This window comes from Python bivittatus, unplaced genomic scaffold (genome assembly GCF_059951505.1).
Source record: "Python bivittatus isolate LINGU-HERP-01145 unplaced genomic scaffold, Pbiv_v1 ctg000090_np1212, whole genome shotgun sequence".
Lineage (NCBI taxonomy): Eukaryota > Metazoa > Chordata > Lepidosauria > Squamata > Pythonidae > Python > Python bivittatus.
Window position 1 is genome coordinate 708,557 of NW_028277046.1, and position 18,839 is coordinate 727,395.

General features: G+C 40.9%; 1 protein-coding gene across 3 annotated transcripts; it reads right to left on the reverse strand.

Moving 5' to 3' along the window:
- Positions 1-292: 292 nt before the first annotated feature.
- CDC42 (cell division cycle 42) lies at positions 293-17,987 on the reverse strand. Of its 3 annotated transcripts, none has more exons than XM_088136683.1 (6): positions 17,836-17,987; positions 11,669-11,810; positions 8,361-8,433; positions 6,758-6,867; positions 6,450-6,647; positions 293-1,639 (listed from the first exon to the last, which is right to left on the reverse strand). In XM_088136683.1, exons 2-6 carry the CDS (start codon positions 11,771-11,773, stop codon positions 1,550-1,552), a joined length of 576 nt encoding a protein of 191 aa, XP_087992809.1. In that variant the 5' UTR covers positions 11,774-11,810; positions 17,836-17,987; the 3' UTR covers positions 293-1,549. The 3 variants fall into 3 exon arrangements, with proteins under 3 accessions (XP_087992809.1, XP_087992810.1, XP_087992811.1); XM_088136684.1 differs by having other exon boundaries at positions 17,751-17,898; XM_088136685.1 differs by lacking the exon at positions 293-1,639 and adding an exon at positions 2,971-3,164.
- Between the last annotated feature and the right edge of the window lie 852 nt (positions 17,988-18,839).

Sequence of the window (18,839 nt, forward strand, 5' to 3'; positions counted from 1 at the left end):
GTTCCCAAAGTTCTTACATTATGGTTAACAACACAGTATTCTTTTTAGCATTGTTGTGACAATACACAGAGTTTCATTCAACAATTTTCTAAACATGTAAATCTAGCTAAGAAGGCCCAGTCAGCAGAGAGGGAATTAGAGATCTGAATCAACTGTGGGGAGAGGAGGGGAGATCATGAGCTCCTTGCAGCTGAAGAGATTTCTAAATGGATATTGTGCTTATTTGAAAGACACAAAAACTGAGGTGCAAGTTAAGGGCAGCGGGGGAAGAAGAAATTATTCTTAGCCGGGCTTGTGAAGATAGTTCATGTTTAATACATCTGAAAAAAAAATGCATATACAAAGAACTTAGACATGGAAAAAAGCATCAGTTCAACACTAATGAGTCTACAAGAATTAGAGTCTGGGTAGATTGAGAAGTATTAAGCCAGAGTATATTTTGGTAAGATCCCTACGAACAGTGGAGTCAGAGATCCTCACCCACCAGGAGGCCAATGATGCTGCCTGGTTCGATCACATCTTCCAACTGGCCCCCACGATGCCTACTGAATTTTTTTCTCCTGTGTCTCTTTCCCCCTCAAAGAGAATGATGAACTGCTTCACGGCACAGTGAGTTTGTTAGGTTCCAACTCCTTTCAACAGATGAAGGCAGCAGTGGATGAGTCATAAATGTATCTCTAATATTGCTGACCGCGAGAAGCCTCTGCTTACCAACAGAGTGGATGGTTGTTGAACAAATCCAAGAAACTTGAGCTGACTTTAAAAATATGCTGTTCTCTCTTTTCAGTTAACACCTAATGTTGCCAGTTTTGAAACTCAACTACAAAAAATTAGTAATTGGCAAAATTGGGTGGGATTCACAAGTGTGTTTTACAAACACAAAAACACACAGACACAAAAGCTTTTGGCTGAATAGACCAACAATGGGCTAATTTATATTTTGCATCTTCGAAAGGGGCAAGACAGGGATTTCTGACGTGCTTGGAGGAAAGAAGGGAGTAGATCCAAGGCAACTTCAGAGGAGATGCAGCTTCAAAGGATGAACTTACATCTCCTTTCAAAGGAGCACCAGTTTGGGACAGTTCCAATTCCAGAACCTGTTCCAAGGACTGAAGCCTGCTCACCCTTAACTTGTAAGCTGGCCACAGAAAATCACAGAATCCAAAATACTGCCAGCCTAGCATGATGGAATAGGGTCTGAAGGCTAGAGACTAAGAATTAGTCCGTTACAGAAAAAAATCATTAAGCATGCCTGAATCTTAAAAACAAAAATTTAACAGTAAACAAACAAAAACCCTAGTACTAATCAGTGTTGGAATACATTACTCTAGTTTTTTAAAAAATTAGTCTAACCGAAGGGCACTGGAGAAGAGTGCTAACATTTGCCTCTCACACAGGGAGCATATGGGAAGAGGGTGCACGGCATTTGTCATTATTGCAAAAAAAAAAAAAAAAAAAAATTGGAAAATCTGACTCTTTAGTTTGATTTCAACATTGCTTTTAGTATGACATCAACACCAGCTTGGCAGAAGGGGCCGTGAAGGGACGTTCATAGCAGCACACACCTGCGGCTCTTCTTCGGCTCCGGGGGCTCCAGGGCAGCCAATATCGCTTCGTCAAATACATTCTTTAGGCCTTTCTGAAAAGGGGCAAAGAGAAAGGGGCGGTCTCATTGTCTGGGTTATTCAAAGCAAACAGTCTTTCAAAAAAAAATCAACAAAGACAAAATTAAAACCGAGTTCTGAGGAACAGGGCCCCGCTGTGAAGCAATATTCCTTACCAGGTGCTCTATTTATTTAATTGCCTGGACCATGTTGGCATATTTATCAGCTTGATGTTTTAAAATGCAAAGCACCTGACACTTAAGGCAAAAAAGTAGTCTGAGCACAGGCTTTCAGCAAGTTTGGATATCAAGAGACAGAGCACGAAGCTGTCACTCACTGATTGTACAGGAGTGTATGGATAAATAAAAGCAAGTGGGTCTGATCTAACATTTTGCATTTGAGAAGCAATGTGTACACCCCGTGTTTGAAAAGAAAGGAGAAATGAGTCAAGGAAAAGTGTCAACCAGATTAGATCAGAAGCAAGCAAGAATGTAGAACCCTTTCTTCAGCAAAGTTTGCTCAAGCCCCTGCGATTGATCACAAGTTACTGAAGCAGCAAAGGAGGACTCAGAGGCAGTGAATGGTAGTAAAGTCCAGTCCAGTATGAGAAAATAAACAGGTTGGAGTGTAAAGATGTTAAACTGAAGCAAATGAATGCAAACAGGAATAATGCTTCATCAGGCATTTATACAAACAACTAATTTTAATTTTGAAACGTAAGGTACTACAATTGGAGATCATTTCCTTCCCTTGGACAACAGAGGTCAAAAAGTATGATTTTAAAGAAAGCTTTACATGTTACAGTGCAAGCTTTAAGAAGGAATCAAAATGATTATCACCATGGCACTGGAAAACAGATGTCGGTCATCCATCAAGAAGGAGTGCGTACCCCAAACATCCCCCCCAGAACCCCAACAAACACTGCACAGCACCACAAACAGCCAAAAGTATAGTAAATCCCACTGCACAGAGAAAAAACCATTTTTAGTATTACTTGCAGGTCACCATGTCAGGTACAATCATCATGCAAATACAGTTAAGAGAGAAAGAGAACAGGAGGGGAGGGAGGGAGGGAGGGAGGGAGGGAGGGAGGAATAGATCGTACAGTCCTTTTCACTTAGATATAAAAATCCTACCAATTTTTCAATTATTCCTCCCAAATTTTTATTATTTTAAGCAGAGCTACCATGGCATCTCTGAGTGACCTAACTCATATAGCTATTAAAAGCCAGCAATCCCAAAAAACATTTCAATGGGTCTACTTCATGTTCCATAGCCACACCCAATTTGTAAAGCAGTTTCTAATCCCTCCCCAACCTCAAAGCTAATACAGAGTTTGCTCTAAGACATTAAGTAAAGACACAGCTTCTTTCATTCAGGAACGTTTTATTTGTTGTTGTTGTTTTCAACCAACTTTCTACAGCAGGATAGAGGAAGCAGCAACAAGAAAGGAAAAAAAGAGGAAACTGTTTAGAATATACAGCATTTCCGTTTGGGTTGAGTTTCCGGGGGCTCGAGGGCAGCTAGGATAGCCTCATCAAATACATTCTTCAGACCTCTCTATAAGACAGAGGGGGAGGAGAAAAAAATAGTAGCCTGGTTAGAGGATTAGAGAGACACACACACGCACGCACGCGCACGCACACGCACACGAGCAGATACAAAGAGCATTCAGGAACAAAGGTGCTCAGTGAAGCAGATTTACTTTGTCACAAAGTAGATCTTTGAGGAAGAAAGAAAATAGGCAAGCAGAGCAAAGAGTTAGCATGCATTCTACCTGAACAGCAGTCTTCACTGCTATAAAGAGAGGTCTTCACTTAGGTTACGCTGGACTGCTCTCTACCTTATTTTGTGTAGCAGGAGTCTCAAAGTGTCCAGGCCCAAGGGAGACTCACTCTACACAGAAGCACTTACTATACCACTAGCAGTGCCAAACAAACCACTGATGGTTTCTTAACCAGAGTTACATCCTGCCAGCTCAGTGCCCTCTATGGAAGCACTTGCTGCTAAAAACCAGCCAGGTTCAATGCAGCTGCAATGACCAGCTAGGAAGCGTGAAGGAGAGTAGTAGCAAGATTTGCTACTGATCCAAATTTTGGTAATTCACAACACCCCCTCACTGGATAGGATGAACCAGCGTCAGAGGGTGGCACGTTCCCAATTCTTCACTTACTACTCTCCAATTTCAGCCCGCCACTTCAGAGTGGCAGGGTATTTCCTCTCTCCCCCCGTGGTTTAATCTCTCATCCTGCCAAGCGCAAAGAAGTCAAATTTGTGTAAGTTTAGTAGAGAAAGGCATGAACCTTCCAACCACTGTTCCCATACAGCTGGAACAATGCTATCAACAAAGGTTGCGCACAAACCTTTCAATAATTTGTTACCAAGAAACCAATATTTCAATATGATGTTAACTGCATTCGTGTTTAGACAGCTCCCTCCCAGTTTTCTGGGGCATTTGCGAGTGAAAATCTGGCACTCAGAAGCAGTGGTTCCAGCATGAGAAATGCCAACCTCTGAAAGGCTATGTTCAGATTTTCAGTCAACTACAGCAATTACAGACACCCAAGTAATAAAAGGCAGTCACAGAAGCAGCACAGCACAATGGTGCACATGAAACACCATGCCCAGCCATGTGTCTGTCTGCAATGGTCACATCAGCACGCAAAGTCCTGATCTGCAGTAACAGAGTTTTCTAAGAAAAGAAACAACGCCACTGTAGCCAACTGCCACTGCCACAGGCTGACAGAGGAACACTTGGCACTGAAAGTGGACTGTCTAAATCTACTATGAGATGTGAAGCCATTGGGACAAATTTGCAGTGCTATCAGTACGAACTGAGGATCTTCTATGACCTGTATATTCACAAAGCCGTCTCGTCTAGGACAATGGTTTCGACAAAAACTTCCAGGTATGCTTCAGGGGTGCATATGAGTATTTATGAAAAGGCTCTCCAAAAGCTAGTTTTCTAAGAAAATGAGAATTTGGGGTTTCAGTGCTAACTTCTCCTATGAAGCTAATCTGATATGAAACAAAGCAATTGAAATGACTTCTTTAATCAGGTTTCCTATTTACATTCCAGATATTTCCTAAGCAGAAAGATATACCACTCCCTTGTTAGAACCATCAAATATATTGATTTATAATTGATGCTATGCTACATTTTAATATCAGTATCTTAAGTCACTTAAAAATGTTTTTATCACTTCAGAAAGCAGTAGCCCATCATAAATAGAATAAATGGAGTGCTCCAGACTATTGTTTTTTTTTCCTATAGCTTGTTCTTTATACAGAAAAAAACCCTGAACATACTTCATTTGTGTTAAAGAGACGCATAATTGGTTCTAAACCTGAGTTCCATTTCATACACATTTATTTTAATCTGGTTTTTTAAACAGAAGGATTCTACAGATTAAAAATGATATTTAATTAAAAAGGAACACAAACCTTTTTTTATTGACCCATCTTTAAGAAAACAAGTAGGAACATTTAAATAGCCAGAGCTGAATATTGCATTAGAACTTATTCCAGGCTGTATGCAGCCATTGAAATCAAGAAAGTTAGACAGTCAGAAGTTTAAGTATTTGTTTTGAAACTAAGCTGAATTATTTCTTGCATCAAACACGTTTCTGTTTCTTTTTATTTGTTTGGTTTTATGTTCTTGTTCATTTTCCCTTCTTTATGCTTATTAAAATAACAACTTTTTTTTAAAGCTAACCACAATAGAACATATATATTTTTTCCTTTCCTTCCAATCCAAATGCAAGTTTCTCTTTACATACCTTGATTTCTGTTTTTTATTTTACATTTTGCACTCCAAAATGCCAACTTCCCTCTCAAAAATATTTTAAGTACAGGAGAAACATTCCCCATCTCCATCCCACTTGAAGAAAATGCTTCCACCACTTTCCCTCACTGCCAATTTAATGTGGTTCAGATAAGATTTCAGGTAATTTATTCCCCACCCCACCCTTTATATTGGATGAGAACTCTTGGGGTTACAATTTAAAACTGCATATGCAATATCATGTTTTGGCTCTTCCATAACTCCCTAAGGTGTTCAATTTCTGAAAACATTTCATAATTTTGATGTTGCATTTGTAATACTCAAAAAAACATACTTTGAAACTCAAGCAATTAGCGACTTGTGCAGTTCAGCAGTGCTCTTCCTCCATATCACCAAATTCATTTGCCAGACTACCACCTCCATCTTTCTTTCATACTATCACTGATCCTCTTATCTATGAGCACACACTAGCAGAGTAACTATTAGGCAACAAACTATATACCATGACATATGAATCCATAAAAACTAACAGAGGCTTTTTTTCCTGCATCCACAGACCACAATAATGATAAGAAAACAAGTTGCAAGGGCTTTCCTGACATAGATTTTTGGTCGTCCAACAAGCCTAACCACTTGTTTTAACTGATACCTGCTCCTGCTTTACAATTATCTGATTTATCTACAAAAAGCTTAGGATATTGAGATACCAGCTCCAGTTGTAATTAGATTTCAAATCAATTGGAAATTAAATATGAGTTATTTAAGTTACACTTTTAATGCCATAATTAATCATCCCTACGATATCATTGCTTGCTCAGTGCAGTTCATTCATCGTTTTTACATTTGGTGAAAAATTATTCCAAGAGAGGAATCGCCAGAGACTTGTGGATTCTTCTGATCCTATCTTGAGAACCTCTGAAAGCAGCTGCAGCTGACTTCTGCGCAAGCCAACAGTGAGAATCTTCCTTCCACAGAGAACTCACCTGCCAACCCCCGTGACCCCCTGCGATTTCCCCCTTGCTAAGAACAGCCATGCAGAACATTTTAAATAGAAGGCTTACTTGTGTGAGCGCAGAGCATTCCACGTATTTGACAGCCTTCAAGTCCCGTGCCAGTTTCTCAGCGGCCTCAGGAGTGATGGGCTTCTGCTTATTCTTGGCAAGTTTCTCAATCGTTGAGGGGTCATCTCTGAGATCAATCTGGGTCCCAACGAGCAGAAACGGAGTCTTCGGACAATGGTGAGTGATTTCAGGGACCCACTAAAGAGAAAACATGCCAGTTATAATGCAAAATCACAATACGAAGTGACACTGGGCTCTTACAAAGAGGATTGAAAGCATTTGCATGGGTGCAGTCAAAACACCCTCACCTTTTCTTTAACATTTTCAAATGAAGATGGTGAGACCACAGAGAAGCACACCAGGAACACATCTGTCTGTGGATAGCTGAGGGGCCGTAATCTGTCATAATCTTCCTGTCCTGTGAAAAATAAAGGAGACTGACATTAGAAACCTGGTCTTTCACACCGGTATACAGCTGTCAGCCTACAGAAGGATCTAGAACTCTAACTCCAATACATTAGTATGAGAAAGGAACGTTACTGAAGAGACTCATGTAAAATTGCTTTCTTTCCTCCTTTCAGATGCCTCAAACTTTAAGCTGTGCATATACCAAAAGGAAGAATCCATTTCCATCCATGACACAGAATTCCAAATGATATGTAAATCAGTGGAATATAATTCCCAGAATAAAATTCAGCCGCACTTTCAGATTCTTGTTTCTAATAGGAAGAACGGCACCATGGGCAGAAAAGTCAGGCTCACTCCAAGGTCAGACTCAAATACAGTAGCTCTCCACTTTCTCCAGAGATCAAGGAGATGCTTGGCATAAATGCAATATTGTAGATCATTAGCTGTTCCCTGAGAAGCAGAAGAGAGTTCTGCTTCTGAGAAGCTATACATTCCCTAGAACTCCCCTTGCTATCTGGGGATCTGTCACAGTTCCAATTTGAGATATTCAAAGCAGGAAGTGACAGCCATAGTCATCCTGTTCTTCACTTCCCAACCAAGAAATTCTGGCGGATTCACTCACTGCATTCATCGACGGCTTGCTGTAAACCATAGCCGTGTAAGCCGTAAGCCACAGCAATCTGATACTTCACACACTGCGCTAAGTCAAAAGCTTTTAAAAAAGCACATTATGGCTTAATGAGAGGTTTCTAAAAAGATCACAGATTTTCTAAAAAGATTGTGAAGGCTGTGCAAGAGTTTTCCTTCCACTTCATTGTGAGGCACATGGAGAATGGCTTAGATGGTATTATTGGGTAGGAAGCAGAGATGTATTTATTTGATAACTCAGCAATTCCTAATTGTCATAAAAACGTAAACTACGTAAGCCTTTAAACTCTCATTCAGCCTTACTCATCCATACTGCCCTTTCTATCTTGCAACTATAATAATTACCCCACTTCCTCACCCTTCTTCCTTCCTGTTTTCCTATCTCATTTCTATCCCACATCTCCTTTCCTTTAACGGAAACACCTTCCACATGGGTTTAGTCTTATTCCTGGCAGCAATTCCATTCGTGGGTTTCATTCCTGTATTTTCAACCTTTTTTGCATCCTTACAAAATGCTCTAAGTTCAAATCATGCCTTAAAAAAGGAAATAGGAGAAAGCAAGAATTATCTACCAAGTAATAAGATTTTATTCCTTCCCTCAGCCAGAGAGGCTTCCAAAACAGCTTACAAATCAATCAAAACACAGTCCCACAGAGGGGAAAAGGGGTAAAAAGGGAAAAGGACAACAAGCAAACTTACATTCCTTACATTACACTGTTTTAGGCAGATACAATAATGCTTTGATTTTTGGCATACTTATAAACTGGAAGTTTATTAAAGTTGTTGTTCCATAACACCTACAAACCCAGATCACCTTCTTCCTCAAAGGATGGACAGACATTAGAAAGAAGTTACCTGCTGTATCAAACAGGCCTAAGGTATATGGCTCCCCGCCAATCATCACTGTTACAGCATAGTTATCAAACACCTGAAGAGTTAAAAACAAGAAACAACTTTCAGAACCACCAATTCATTTTCCGAATACAAAACATACTTGGGACTTAAATCAACTATTTATATAGAAATATGAACCTGTAAGAAACCAGCAGAACAAGTCCATCAATCACTAAGGGCTTCAGTAACAGTCTAACAGCCAGTACAGTTGTGAAAAGCAAGTAACCCCTTTCATAGTTTGCTATCACTAAATTAACCAGCAAAATATATCCTTAACCTAATAGGCAAAAATAATAATAATAGGACCCAACCTAGTCTACTCAGAATCATTATTTTTAATTAAACAATTAATTTAACATGTAATTACAATATTTTAAGTTTCCCACCCACAAAGCAAATACCATTCTTTTTTAAGAAAAACTAGCAGATTGGCATTTCAACATAAACTGACATTTTAAGATACACAGTTGTTATAGATTAAATATCTTAATTTAAAAAGTACATTCACCAAGCAGTGAAACATACTTGCATATGCTGGCCTAAAAACCAGGAGACTGTGAGTTCTAGGCCTCCCTTAGGCATGAAAGCCAGTCACTCTCTCTCTCAGCCCAACCCATCTCACAGGGCTGTTGTGGAGAAAAACAGGACGCAGGGGTATTAGGTATGTTTACTGCCTTGAGTTATATATTAAAAAGGCAGGAATAAAAATCTAACCTAATCTAAGGAGCACTACAGATGCCCACGTACTAAGGGCAGTATTACACATCTGTGCATCATACACCAGCCAGTTCTAATTTATCTTGATCAATGATCAGAATTACCCGGGGGGGGATGAAAAAAAGAGGAAAAAAGTTTTTGGTGCATTTAGAAACAATTACAAAATGATAAGAAACACAACCTAGGGTGCATCATTGTCCATAAACACACCATTTCACTGCTGCTCAACCTAGGGCAAGATATATTAATTTCCTGCTGATTAAACATACCACAAATACTTATTATTTACCATAATTTACTTCAAGACGTTCAGGAGTTACATTCAATCTGTAAGGGACACTGATCCAGAAGGGTAACAACTGGCCCCCATTTATTAATCAACTTCACCTGAGGTTTGGGTCAAAATCTCCAGTACCAGTTAAACAAGGTTCGAATACTACCACTAAGGGTCAAATCTAAACACCTAGGTATTAGCGCTATGCAAAACATTTAAAAGCATTGGTAAGCATGTCAGCATGAGCAAAGCACCCCTGCTGGAAACATTACACCACCCTTGGAAGGCAAGAAGAACTACTTAGAAAGCTGTCCCCAGCTGCCTGCACATGTGGGTGCGCACAGCTGTCCCACTGGAAGTCTCAGTAACTCCATTGTCTGTGTGTGCAAAGGCAGCCACCCAAGCTTTGAAAAGAAGGTGGCTCCTTTAATGCTCACACTCACCCGTTCTGCTAAGCACCTCCTCCCAACATTTTGCAAGACCCACTATCCATTGTTTCGCATGTTGCACATCCACCCATGCGCTTAAAAGACTTAAAAGGTGTTAATCATGACAACACCTCAGCTGTTCAGTGCAAAGGGTACATTTATGAGTTGATCATATGACATATTGCCTTCAGTTTTCTGTACTCAGCATGACTTCTTGATCTCATTATAAAGCAGTTCAACAGTGGGCATTTCTTCTACGCGCTAACTTGTATAATTTAATCCATTACCATTCATTAAATCAGACTAGGCAAATGCATTTGGAACCCAGCATTGTAAAATGCTAATACCAGACACTGACCAAAAAGGACCATGGCAGTATTGTACAGATTATAATGCCTAAGTAACTAAAACACTCCTTAATCTGGACTAAAGGCAGCATCGGGTTGATCTTAGCTGATCTTGAAAAAGGTAAGCAGGGTTGGGCCTAGTTACTTCTTGGGATAGAGATGAGGAGGAAATGCCAGGGTGGTAGGCAAAACTGGAAAAGATAAAAGATCTCCCTGCTTGGCTCCTGCTGACTCCTTGCATATATTCAGGCTACTTTCCTAGAAATAGTCTGTCATTTACTCATATTCCCTTATATATTATATGGTAACTTGAGCCAGCCAAGCACAATACAACAAGAATTTGCTATAGAGCTTAGAAGCCCCTTTATGGCAAAACTAAAGATGTCAGAGATACAACAAAGAACCATTATATTTTCCAATGGAGAAATTGGTTGTGTTTGTTGGGAAACCAACCAAAATTAGAGAGTAGGGCCCTTGCTGCCCCAATGTCTTTCACAGAAAGGAAATGGCAGGGGGTATATTCAACCAGTTCCAAGAGCAGGTTTGACAGAAGCCAGTTTTTTTAGGTGAAATGCCAGTGAAATGGTGAAGCAGCTACTCCTAAGGTTAAAGACAGTCACTATTTTGGAATTAGGTACTTCATATAGTTTTGATGGGTATACTTAATTTACTGCCACTTCTAATAAACTGGTTTTTCAGATTTTACACTGTGTGGAAAAAAAAAGACTTTCAAGTCCAGGCAATGGCCTCTTAAAAGTTTCAAGCAAAACTGAAGATTAAGTATTGTGTGACCATTTACATTATATAAATACACACATTACCAAACAATACAGTTTCATGTGATGTGATTTTAACCTTAGTTGTTGTTCAAATTAGCTTAGATTTAGTAACAAAATACATTTATTTTTTTAGTACATGAGATTTAGGTGCCGCCCAACTGATAAGACTCTGGGTGACGTACAATATCAAACTCATGAAAAACACAATTTCATATAAACAACCAAGATGGCAATAAATATCGCATACCTTAGAAATTTTCATACTAAAAGTCTCTGCAAGAATTTTAAAATCTGTAATTTCATATCTGTACTCACCCAATGGCAATTAGAAAAGAAAAAGTGATCATTTTTCTTAGAAATTTCTCTTTCCTGAAAGCTTGGAGGACAGTGCAAGCTTGCATTATCACTCTATTACAGTGTTGATATCAGTAATTTCCAAAACAAAAATTTCCAAAACATCCTAACCAAAAATGCTACTACTGCATCACGTTGTCATCACTTTTGTACACATGCATAGGTTTTGTTTACTTAATAATACATATATTTATGTTTAAAAATAATAGTATGGATGCTGAAGGATTGTATATTAAAGAGAACATGGTGCCCAGATAACATCATGAATGTAACTATAACCAACATATTGTCTAATTAGCAGGGTCATAAGTCTCTGTTCCTTAACTTCATACAGGAAAAGAAAAATGAGAAAGTACCACCTTTTACTCACCGTTGGTACATATTCAGAGGGAAATTTATTTGTTGTATAAGAAATTAGAAGACATGTTTTACCAACAGCACCATCTCCCACAACTACACACTTAATTGTCTGCATAGTTCAAGTTTGTTGCTGTATCAGGTCCAAAATTAATCTGGAAAAATAAAACAAAATAGGAAGTCACATAATTATTTGAATGATAGAAAATGTTTATCATCATCATCACACTTTCTGTACAGGCATCTTAAGAAATTCAGCTACAGTAATAGAAGCCACCCCCAAAACGCAGATCAAAGAGAACGGCAGGATGGGGAGGGAGATTAAAACCATTTCCTTCCCACATAATCTAGCTGATAATAAGATTCAGACTCATACTCTAGTTTTGTTCCCTCACAGGAAAAGTTCCAGAAAATCCCATGAAAAATTTGCTGTTCACAAGCATTCCTGAGTAGTAGGAACATTACTGAGAAGGCTCAGTATCATGATTAACAAGAACTTGAAAGCTTCCTTTTTCTCCAAGTAGAAAAACCCAGCATTTGCATAACACATCTTATACAGGCTTTCCTATAAAGCAGGAATATCAAACAAGGACTATGTAGTGTAACATAAGACCTGTATTTTCTTATTCCTGCTGATCTTAGAACCCTCAGCTCTAAACCCATACCAAAATTAGAATTTGGTTCTAACCACAAGCACTTTCCTTCCTGTTTTGCAACTAGGCACTCAGAATTAACAATCACATCCCAGCTTATTTCTATCATTTCAACACAGCAAAGAACATGCTTTTTCAGCACTCCTTTCCACCTCCCAGGATGCCGAAATCCTAGATCTACCAACACCAAAACCCTTATGCAATTTTCAATTCTGCTATAAGCCTTTCCAGTTCTGAAAAAAAAATACGAACCAGAAGCAGTTTTTCTTATTTCACTGATGAAATCTTCAATATTTTGGAAAGACATGGATGTACCTATCTCCTCAACAGCAGCCTTTTTAGGAATCCTGAGTTTGCTAGAGTTGGCTGCTTTCTTCATCTAAATGTAGTTATTTTTAACAGCACAGATTTATACCAAGTAATGAGAACATGGCCCCTCCTACTCGTGGGAGTGCTCCTCTGTATCACTGAACTTTGCCTGGTTTCTTTTCTCTCCATGTTTCTCAACACCAACAGATACACTCCAACAAGTGGGGACCATTAGATGTTGCATTTTAGTGAATTGGAGCAATCATCATAACAAATAATACGTAATCATAATAAAAGCTTGCTAAGACTCCTTACTATAGTCTCATCAAGACACACCTCACCAGAATGTATGATTATCTTCTGCAGAAGCCCTGTTATGCAGCCACAGTAAACCTGGTCTATGTAACACCTGTTTGAACACAAACTATACCCCACAGTGTGCTGAAATATCTGTACAGTTCTGACTATTCTTCACTCACATTTGTTACATTTCACCTAAAATGGAAAGTGTTCCTTGCTGCAAGTGTAAACAAAAATGAGTATCTTAGTGCTCCACCACACCAAGAACAAACACCTGTATCTCCACTCTCTCAGTAAAGATTAGAATGAGCATCTTGTACGGGTTTTTCTATACAATGTATTTTACATGTTTCCATTCAAATAATGATTAAAAGCCACCAAGACTGGCTTCAGTCAGGTTTCTCGTTTTGCAACAGATATATTTCCTAGACCAAAATACATACTTAAAGATCTATACCTACAGATATTTACAACTTTGTATAGTCTTTACAATACACAGGAAAATAACTGAGAAACTTTAGCATGGATCTCACACCATCAATATAACTCCACTCCAATTCACCTCTAGCACATACATTTTTCCTCACTGGCACATTCACATGAATCTCTGTTCTGTGTGTAGAGAAAAAAGAAGATTCCCTATGATTAAAAGTTGATTTCAGAACACAGGAAAATAGCAGGTACCACACTGATCTTTGAAGACATTAAGGATGTGATGGGGGAAGGCTGAATTCTAAGGCTTATAACTAGGGGACATAAGCTCATTCCTCTCCTGAGGGGCAGAGGGTACCAGCAGCTCATAGTTGCAGTTGTGTCAGCCTTCTGCTCAGTGCTGTTAGCCTTCTGTTCAGCACTGTGTTAAAAGTTCCCAGCATCTTCCTCTGAAGGAAGTAAAATGAAGACAAAAGAACATTTTATTTGGCTACCAAGGAAAATCAAATAAAAATCTGTGTTCCCCAGAAATGTCTACTATCTTAGTCCAATAAAAGAACTGGAATTAGCAAAAGTATTAATAATGATATAATCAATATTAATAATAATATAATCAAGATCCTTACAAATACCACTGCAAAAAATGCATTAACCTGTTAATAATTTTCTCTTCTTATCCATCTCTCCAAAATAAGAATCTTAGCAATCAAATCAAGTGCCTTGTTTTTCAGGTATACCATTTATCTCAACAGAAATCTTCCCATATTATACGTTTATCCGAAATAGGGAAGTTTTCCATAATAAATGGATAAAACATCTGCTTTCTAAAATGAAATGTGTCTACACTACTTCTAGGTGGCTGGAAAATCCTCCAAATGTCCTTGACAATCAGTATTAACTGTTCTGGGTCAACAGGCATTATATTTTATAACCTATCCATATAAATACACAAGAAACACTTAGGTTATCTTATCCAGATACATGTATTAGGGAACTTGATTAATGTCTTATAGTTTCAAGGTTAGAATAAGTGCATGACTTTCTAGCAAAACATATCTTAATGTGACATGCCACTTTAGAGAAACAAATCTTGAACTTGTCTATGCAGCAATACCATATCAACATTTACTTCTTATAAGGCTGCTTTCTCCACAAAAAATACATATAGGTAATCCCCGGATTAAGAACACCCGGTTTAAGGATGACCCATAGTTAAGAACAAAGCCTGTTGTAGCAAAATTTGAGTTAAATACACAATGATTCTAGTTAAATACACAATGGTTCGAATTCATTACACTATACTACTTATACAGTATTATACAATAATACTGTTCTGGCTTACATACAAATCCGACTTAAGGACAGACCTTGGGAATGGAACTTGTTCTTAAACTGGGGACTACCTGTATAGCATACAATATGCTAGAAGCTGAACACCCTATATATTAAGTGACATCTAATTCTTAGCCTATGTACAATCCCAGTAACTGCCATATACCACAGGATTAGTTGCAAAGCAAATAAATTATTGCTATCCATGATCTCTTGGCATTTAAGCTGGGACTAAAGAACTGTTCATTACATACTCTGCACAGACGCTGGACAACTTCTGAGAGGTTTCTATCATGACATGTTTGAACATGTCATTTTTCCAAAACAGCGTGAAGAGGAATTATGCTTCCAGCTATCTGCCTACCTAAATGATATCAATGGTCAAGTCAAAATGTCTGATCAGAGACCAATCATTCAACACAAAGGAATATGACTGATGATAAATCAATACGCTGATCTTTCACTCACTAACACAAACTGATGGGGAAAAATTTCCAGCTCTCTCTGTGCAAATGCATACAAAAAGAAATTTTAAAACATAACAACAAACAAAAGTGGATTTGCAGCGCTTCAAGTTATTTGCTCTCCTGCTTCAGGCTTGTCTGAACCACACACAATCGGTGTATGACTATGACAAGCAAGCAGAAACTATGTGTGCACATAGACCACCCATTCCTTTGCCTATCCGAGGTCAGCATTCAAATCAGCAGAGATAACATTAAGCTCTCCTTTACTTCAAATCCATCTCAGGCCACGCTTATATACAAAGCCCCTTCCTACCTCCATTCCACAACCCAGGGCCCCCTATCTGAATAGATAATAAAAACTAAGCACTGGTATAGCACACTTGGAGTGCTTCATATACATTACCTCAGCAATTCTTACCACACAGGAACTCAGTATGATCATCCCCAAATGGGGAAAGATTGGCATGGGGAACAAAAACAGAGATTTCTTTATAGGCTCTTCTGCATTCACAGAAGAGATGAGATACAAAACAGGGACTTTCTAATTCAAAACTTTTCTGTATTAGAACCTTTCAGCTTAAAAACAAGACATAAAAATTATGTTAAAAATACACAGAGCTACTTCATATGTACACAGAATAGTGGTTTAATTCAAGACAATGTAACTTCATAGCAACTTTTTTTCACAATGCCTGAGTTCTATATATCACTCAGGGGACATAATTTTAGCTTGAAAATAAAATGTGAATTCAAAATATTGACCTAAACAAAGTTAGAGCATTACAAGGCATATTATATACTGAATTCATTCACAACAGAATACCAATGAGACCTCACTGACCTAGTTCTCTACAAATATTATATACATCTAAGGACCACCATCATTTCCATGTTACAGGTGAGCCAATCTCCATTTGAATCTGTAGAAGATGCTCTGATCCAAAACTCACTATATGTAAGAGAATCCACTTTCGTTATTTCCATAACTGCTTGCTTGTAACTGATATAACTGTATATCTGTATTTATGCTGTTGGCTCCCCTGAATCTATTTCTAAATTAAAGATAATAATCTGTTCTTCTTTATCCCAGAATAAAAACAAATGAACTTGTAATAATTGTAAAAATTCTGATTGGATTGATAAAATGGGAAAAAAGTCTTCCCTAAATGCAATGTAGTTTATAGCATTATTTAAATCAGGGATGTTCCAACCAGCTTTTACAACTCCTGTACTTCTGATCTTAGGAAATATCATGTAAGACGTTCAAGCTACTGATGATATATTATAATGCCTCAGTTTTTAACCTATGAAATAGTAACACACACACCCATCCTTGAAATAGTGGTGTTCAAAAGCTGCAAAAGCCTCATCTACAGTACTGAGAAGACTCTCAGAAGCCAGTTTGAATGGGGAAGGGGACAGCTCAATAGCTGCCACTTCACCCACTCTCAAGACAAAACGATATTCGTAAAAACCCTCCCAGCAGGTAGGACGTTATGTTGCATAGATACAACATGCACACTCGCCGGGCTGTTTCCAGCCTAAATTACTTGCAGTTAAGCCCATTCCAAAAACCTCATGACTAACTTCTCAGATGTCAATGCAAGAGAGCCCTGAACCTGATTCCCAGCACTTCGCACACGTCTAAACGTGTCGCGATTTTAATGGGGAGGCTAAGCCTTATTGCACTCGCCCACGGAGCGGCGCGGCGCGGCAGAAGCGTGCGGACCCCCCCCGCTCCCGTCTCCCTCCTCCCCGCTCGGCCCCTGGCAAGCTTCGGTGGGACACAGAGCCCTACAGAGAAGCCCCCCTCGCCCCCTGCCCCTTTCCCTCACACCCTCGACCCGCCCCATCTGTCCAAGTCAGGCCGCCGGTCCGGACAGGAAAGCGAAAGGCGGCGGCGGCAAAGGGCTTCTGGGGAAGCCGCCTCTCTTCCCAGCTGCCCCGTCCTCCGCGAGACACCCGGGAGGCCCCCTCCCCTCCCCCAGCGCCGGAAGAGGCCGATCCCTCCCGCGGCCCGGCTCTCTATGGTCGCCGCCGGCCCTTCCGGCCCTCTTCGCTTCCTGCCCGGAGCCGCCGGGGGCAGGCGCCCCCCCGAGAGACCCCAGCCTGGAGGGGTCGCCTCGCCCCCCCGTCCTTCCCCGCAGAGACCCACCGGCTGCCCCTCAAAGAGGCCCCCTCCCTCCTTCCCCCCTCCCTCCTTCCCCCTTCCATGCCGAACCGCGGCCGGACTCCAACTCCCATCCTTCGCAGCCCGCCCGGCGGCGACTGCTCGGAGCCGGCCGCCCCGCTCGGAGGAAGCTGCAAGCGAGAGGAGGGCGGCCGAGCTGAGGCAGCAGCCCCGCCCGCTTCCCGCCAGGCGGCATCCCAGCTCCCATCATCCCCGCCCGTACCTGCGTGAGGAAAGGCCCTGGGGAGGGGGGAGTTGTAGTCCCCGGCGGAGCCCCCCCAGGCGAGCCGAGCCGGCGTCCCCCTCCCCCTTCCGGTGACCCCGCCCCTCCCCCTCAGGAAACGGCTCTCCTCCCCTCCCCCACAAAGGCTGAGGCGACGGAGCGAGGCCGCCCGCCCGCCGCCCGCGGACCCGGAGGCGCCCCGGACGCACCCGGAGAGGCCGCCCGGCTCGCCTTCGCCCTCCGCCGCGGACCAGGCCGAGAGCCCCGCCGTTGCCGCCGCCGCCGCCGCCTTACCTCACAGCGCTGCTCCGCCGGGCGTTGGCAGCTCGCTGCGGGGTCTCCTCGCCTGGGCAGCAAGGGCGGGCGGGCGCGCTTACGTCACCGCGTCCCTGCAGAGGCGGGGCTTGAGCCAGCGCGGGGGAGCGGCCGCGCGGAGGAACAGCCGCTCGAAGGCTCCTCCCGCGGAGGACGTCCCTCCCTCCGCTGTCCCCTTCCTCCTTCCCTCCTATCTGCGGCGGGTAGACTATGCGCAATCAGGAGCTCTATTGTCCAGTCGTCGCTTCCTCCTTAACGCTGTGGTTTATAGACGCAGATTCACCGTCTGCGTCTAACATATTCTTGGTCTCTCCTTCTTCTTTTTAGTAATGTTTTTAATTAAGGTTTTATGTATTTATATATTTTATGTTTTTAATGTTTGTTGTGAATCGCCCAGAGTTCCCCCATTGGGGGGAGATGGGCGGTCGAAAAATTTAATAAATAAATAAATGCACGTACACAGCGTATTTATAGATATATTAGATGCAGACAATGGATGTGTATATGTGTGTGTGTGTGCGTATATACACATATACATGCATACATACCAAACACATGAGGTGCGTGCATGCCGGTGTGTGTATTTATTTAATTTATATTTCAAATCTGTCACCGCCCATTTCATACACACACACACACTCAGCCACACACAGCATATATACATATTTCAGTACATATGGTGGACAGATGACCTTGAGTTATATATAAAAAAGGCAGGATCAGTAGATACAGTGAGCCCCAAAATGGGAGTGCATGGTGTTTACTTTAAACCTAATAGAATGGAGGCAGACCTCACAGCACACGTGTACATGTGTGTGTAAATGCACACACATGACCCACTGAACCACAAACAGCCACATTTTTAACTTGCACTGTGCCAATCCTAATGATACAGGCAATTATAGGCCGGTGCTACCCTGAAACTGATACACATGACATATTTTGCTTTTAAGAAGGTTTAAAGCTCTCTTAAGGCAGTCTCG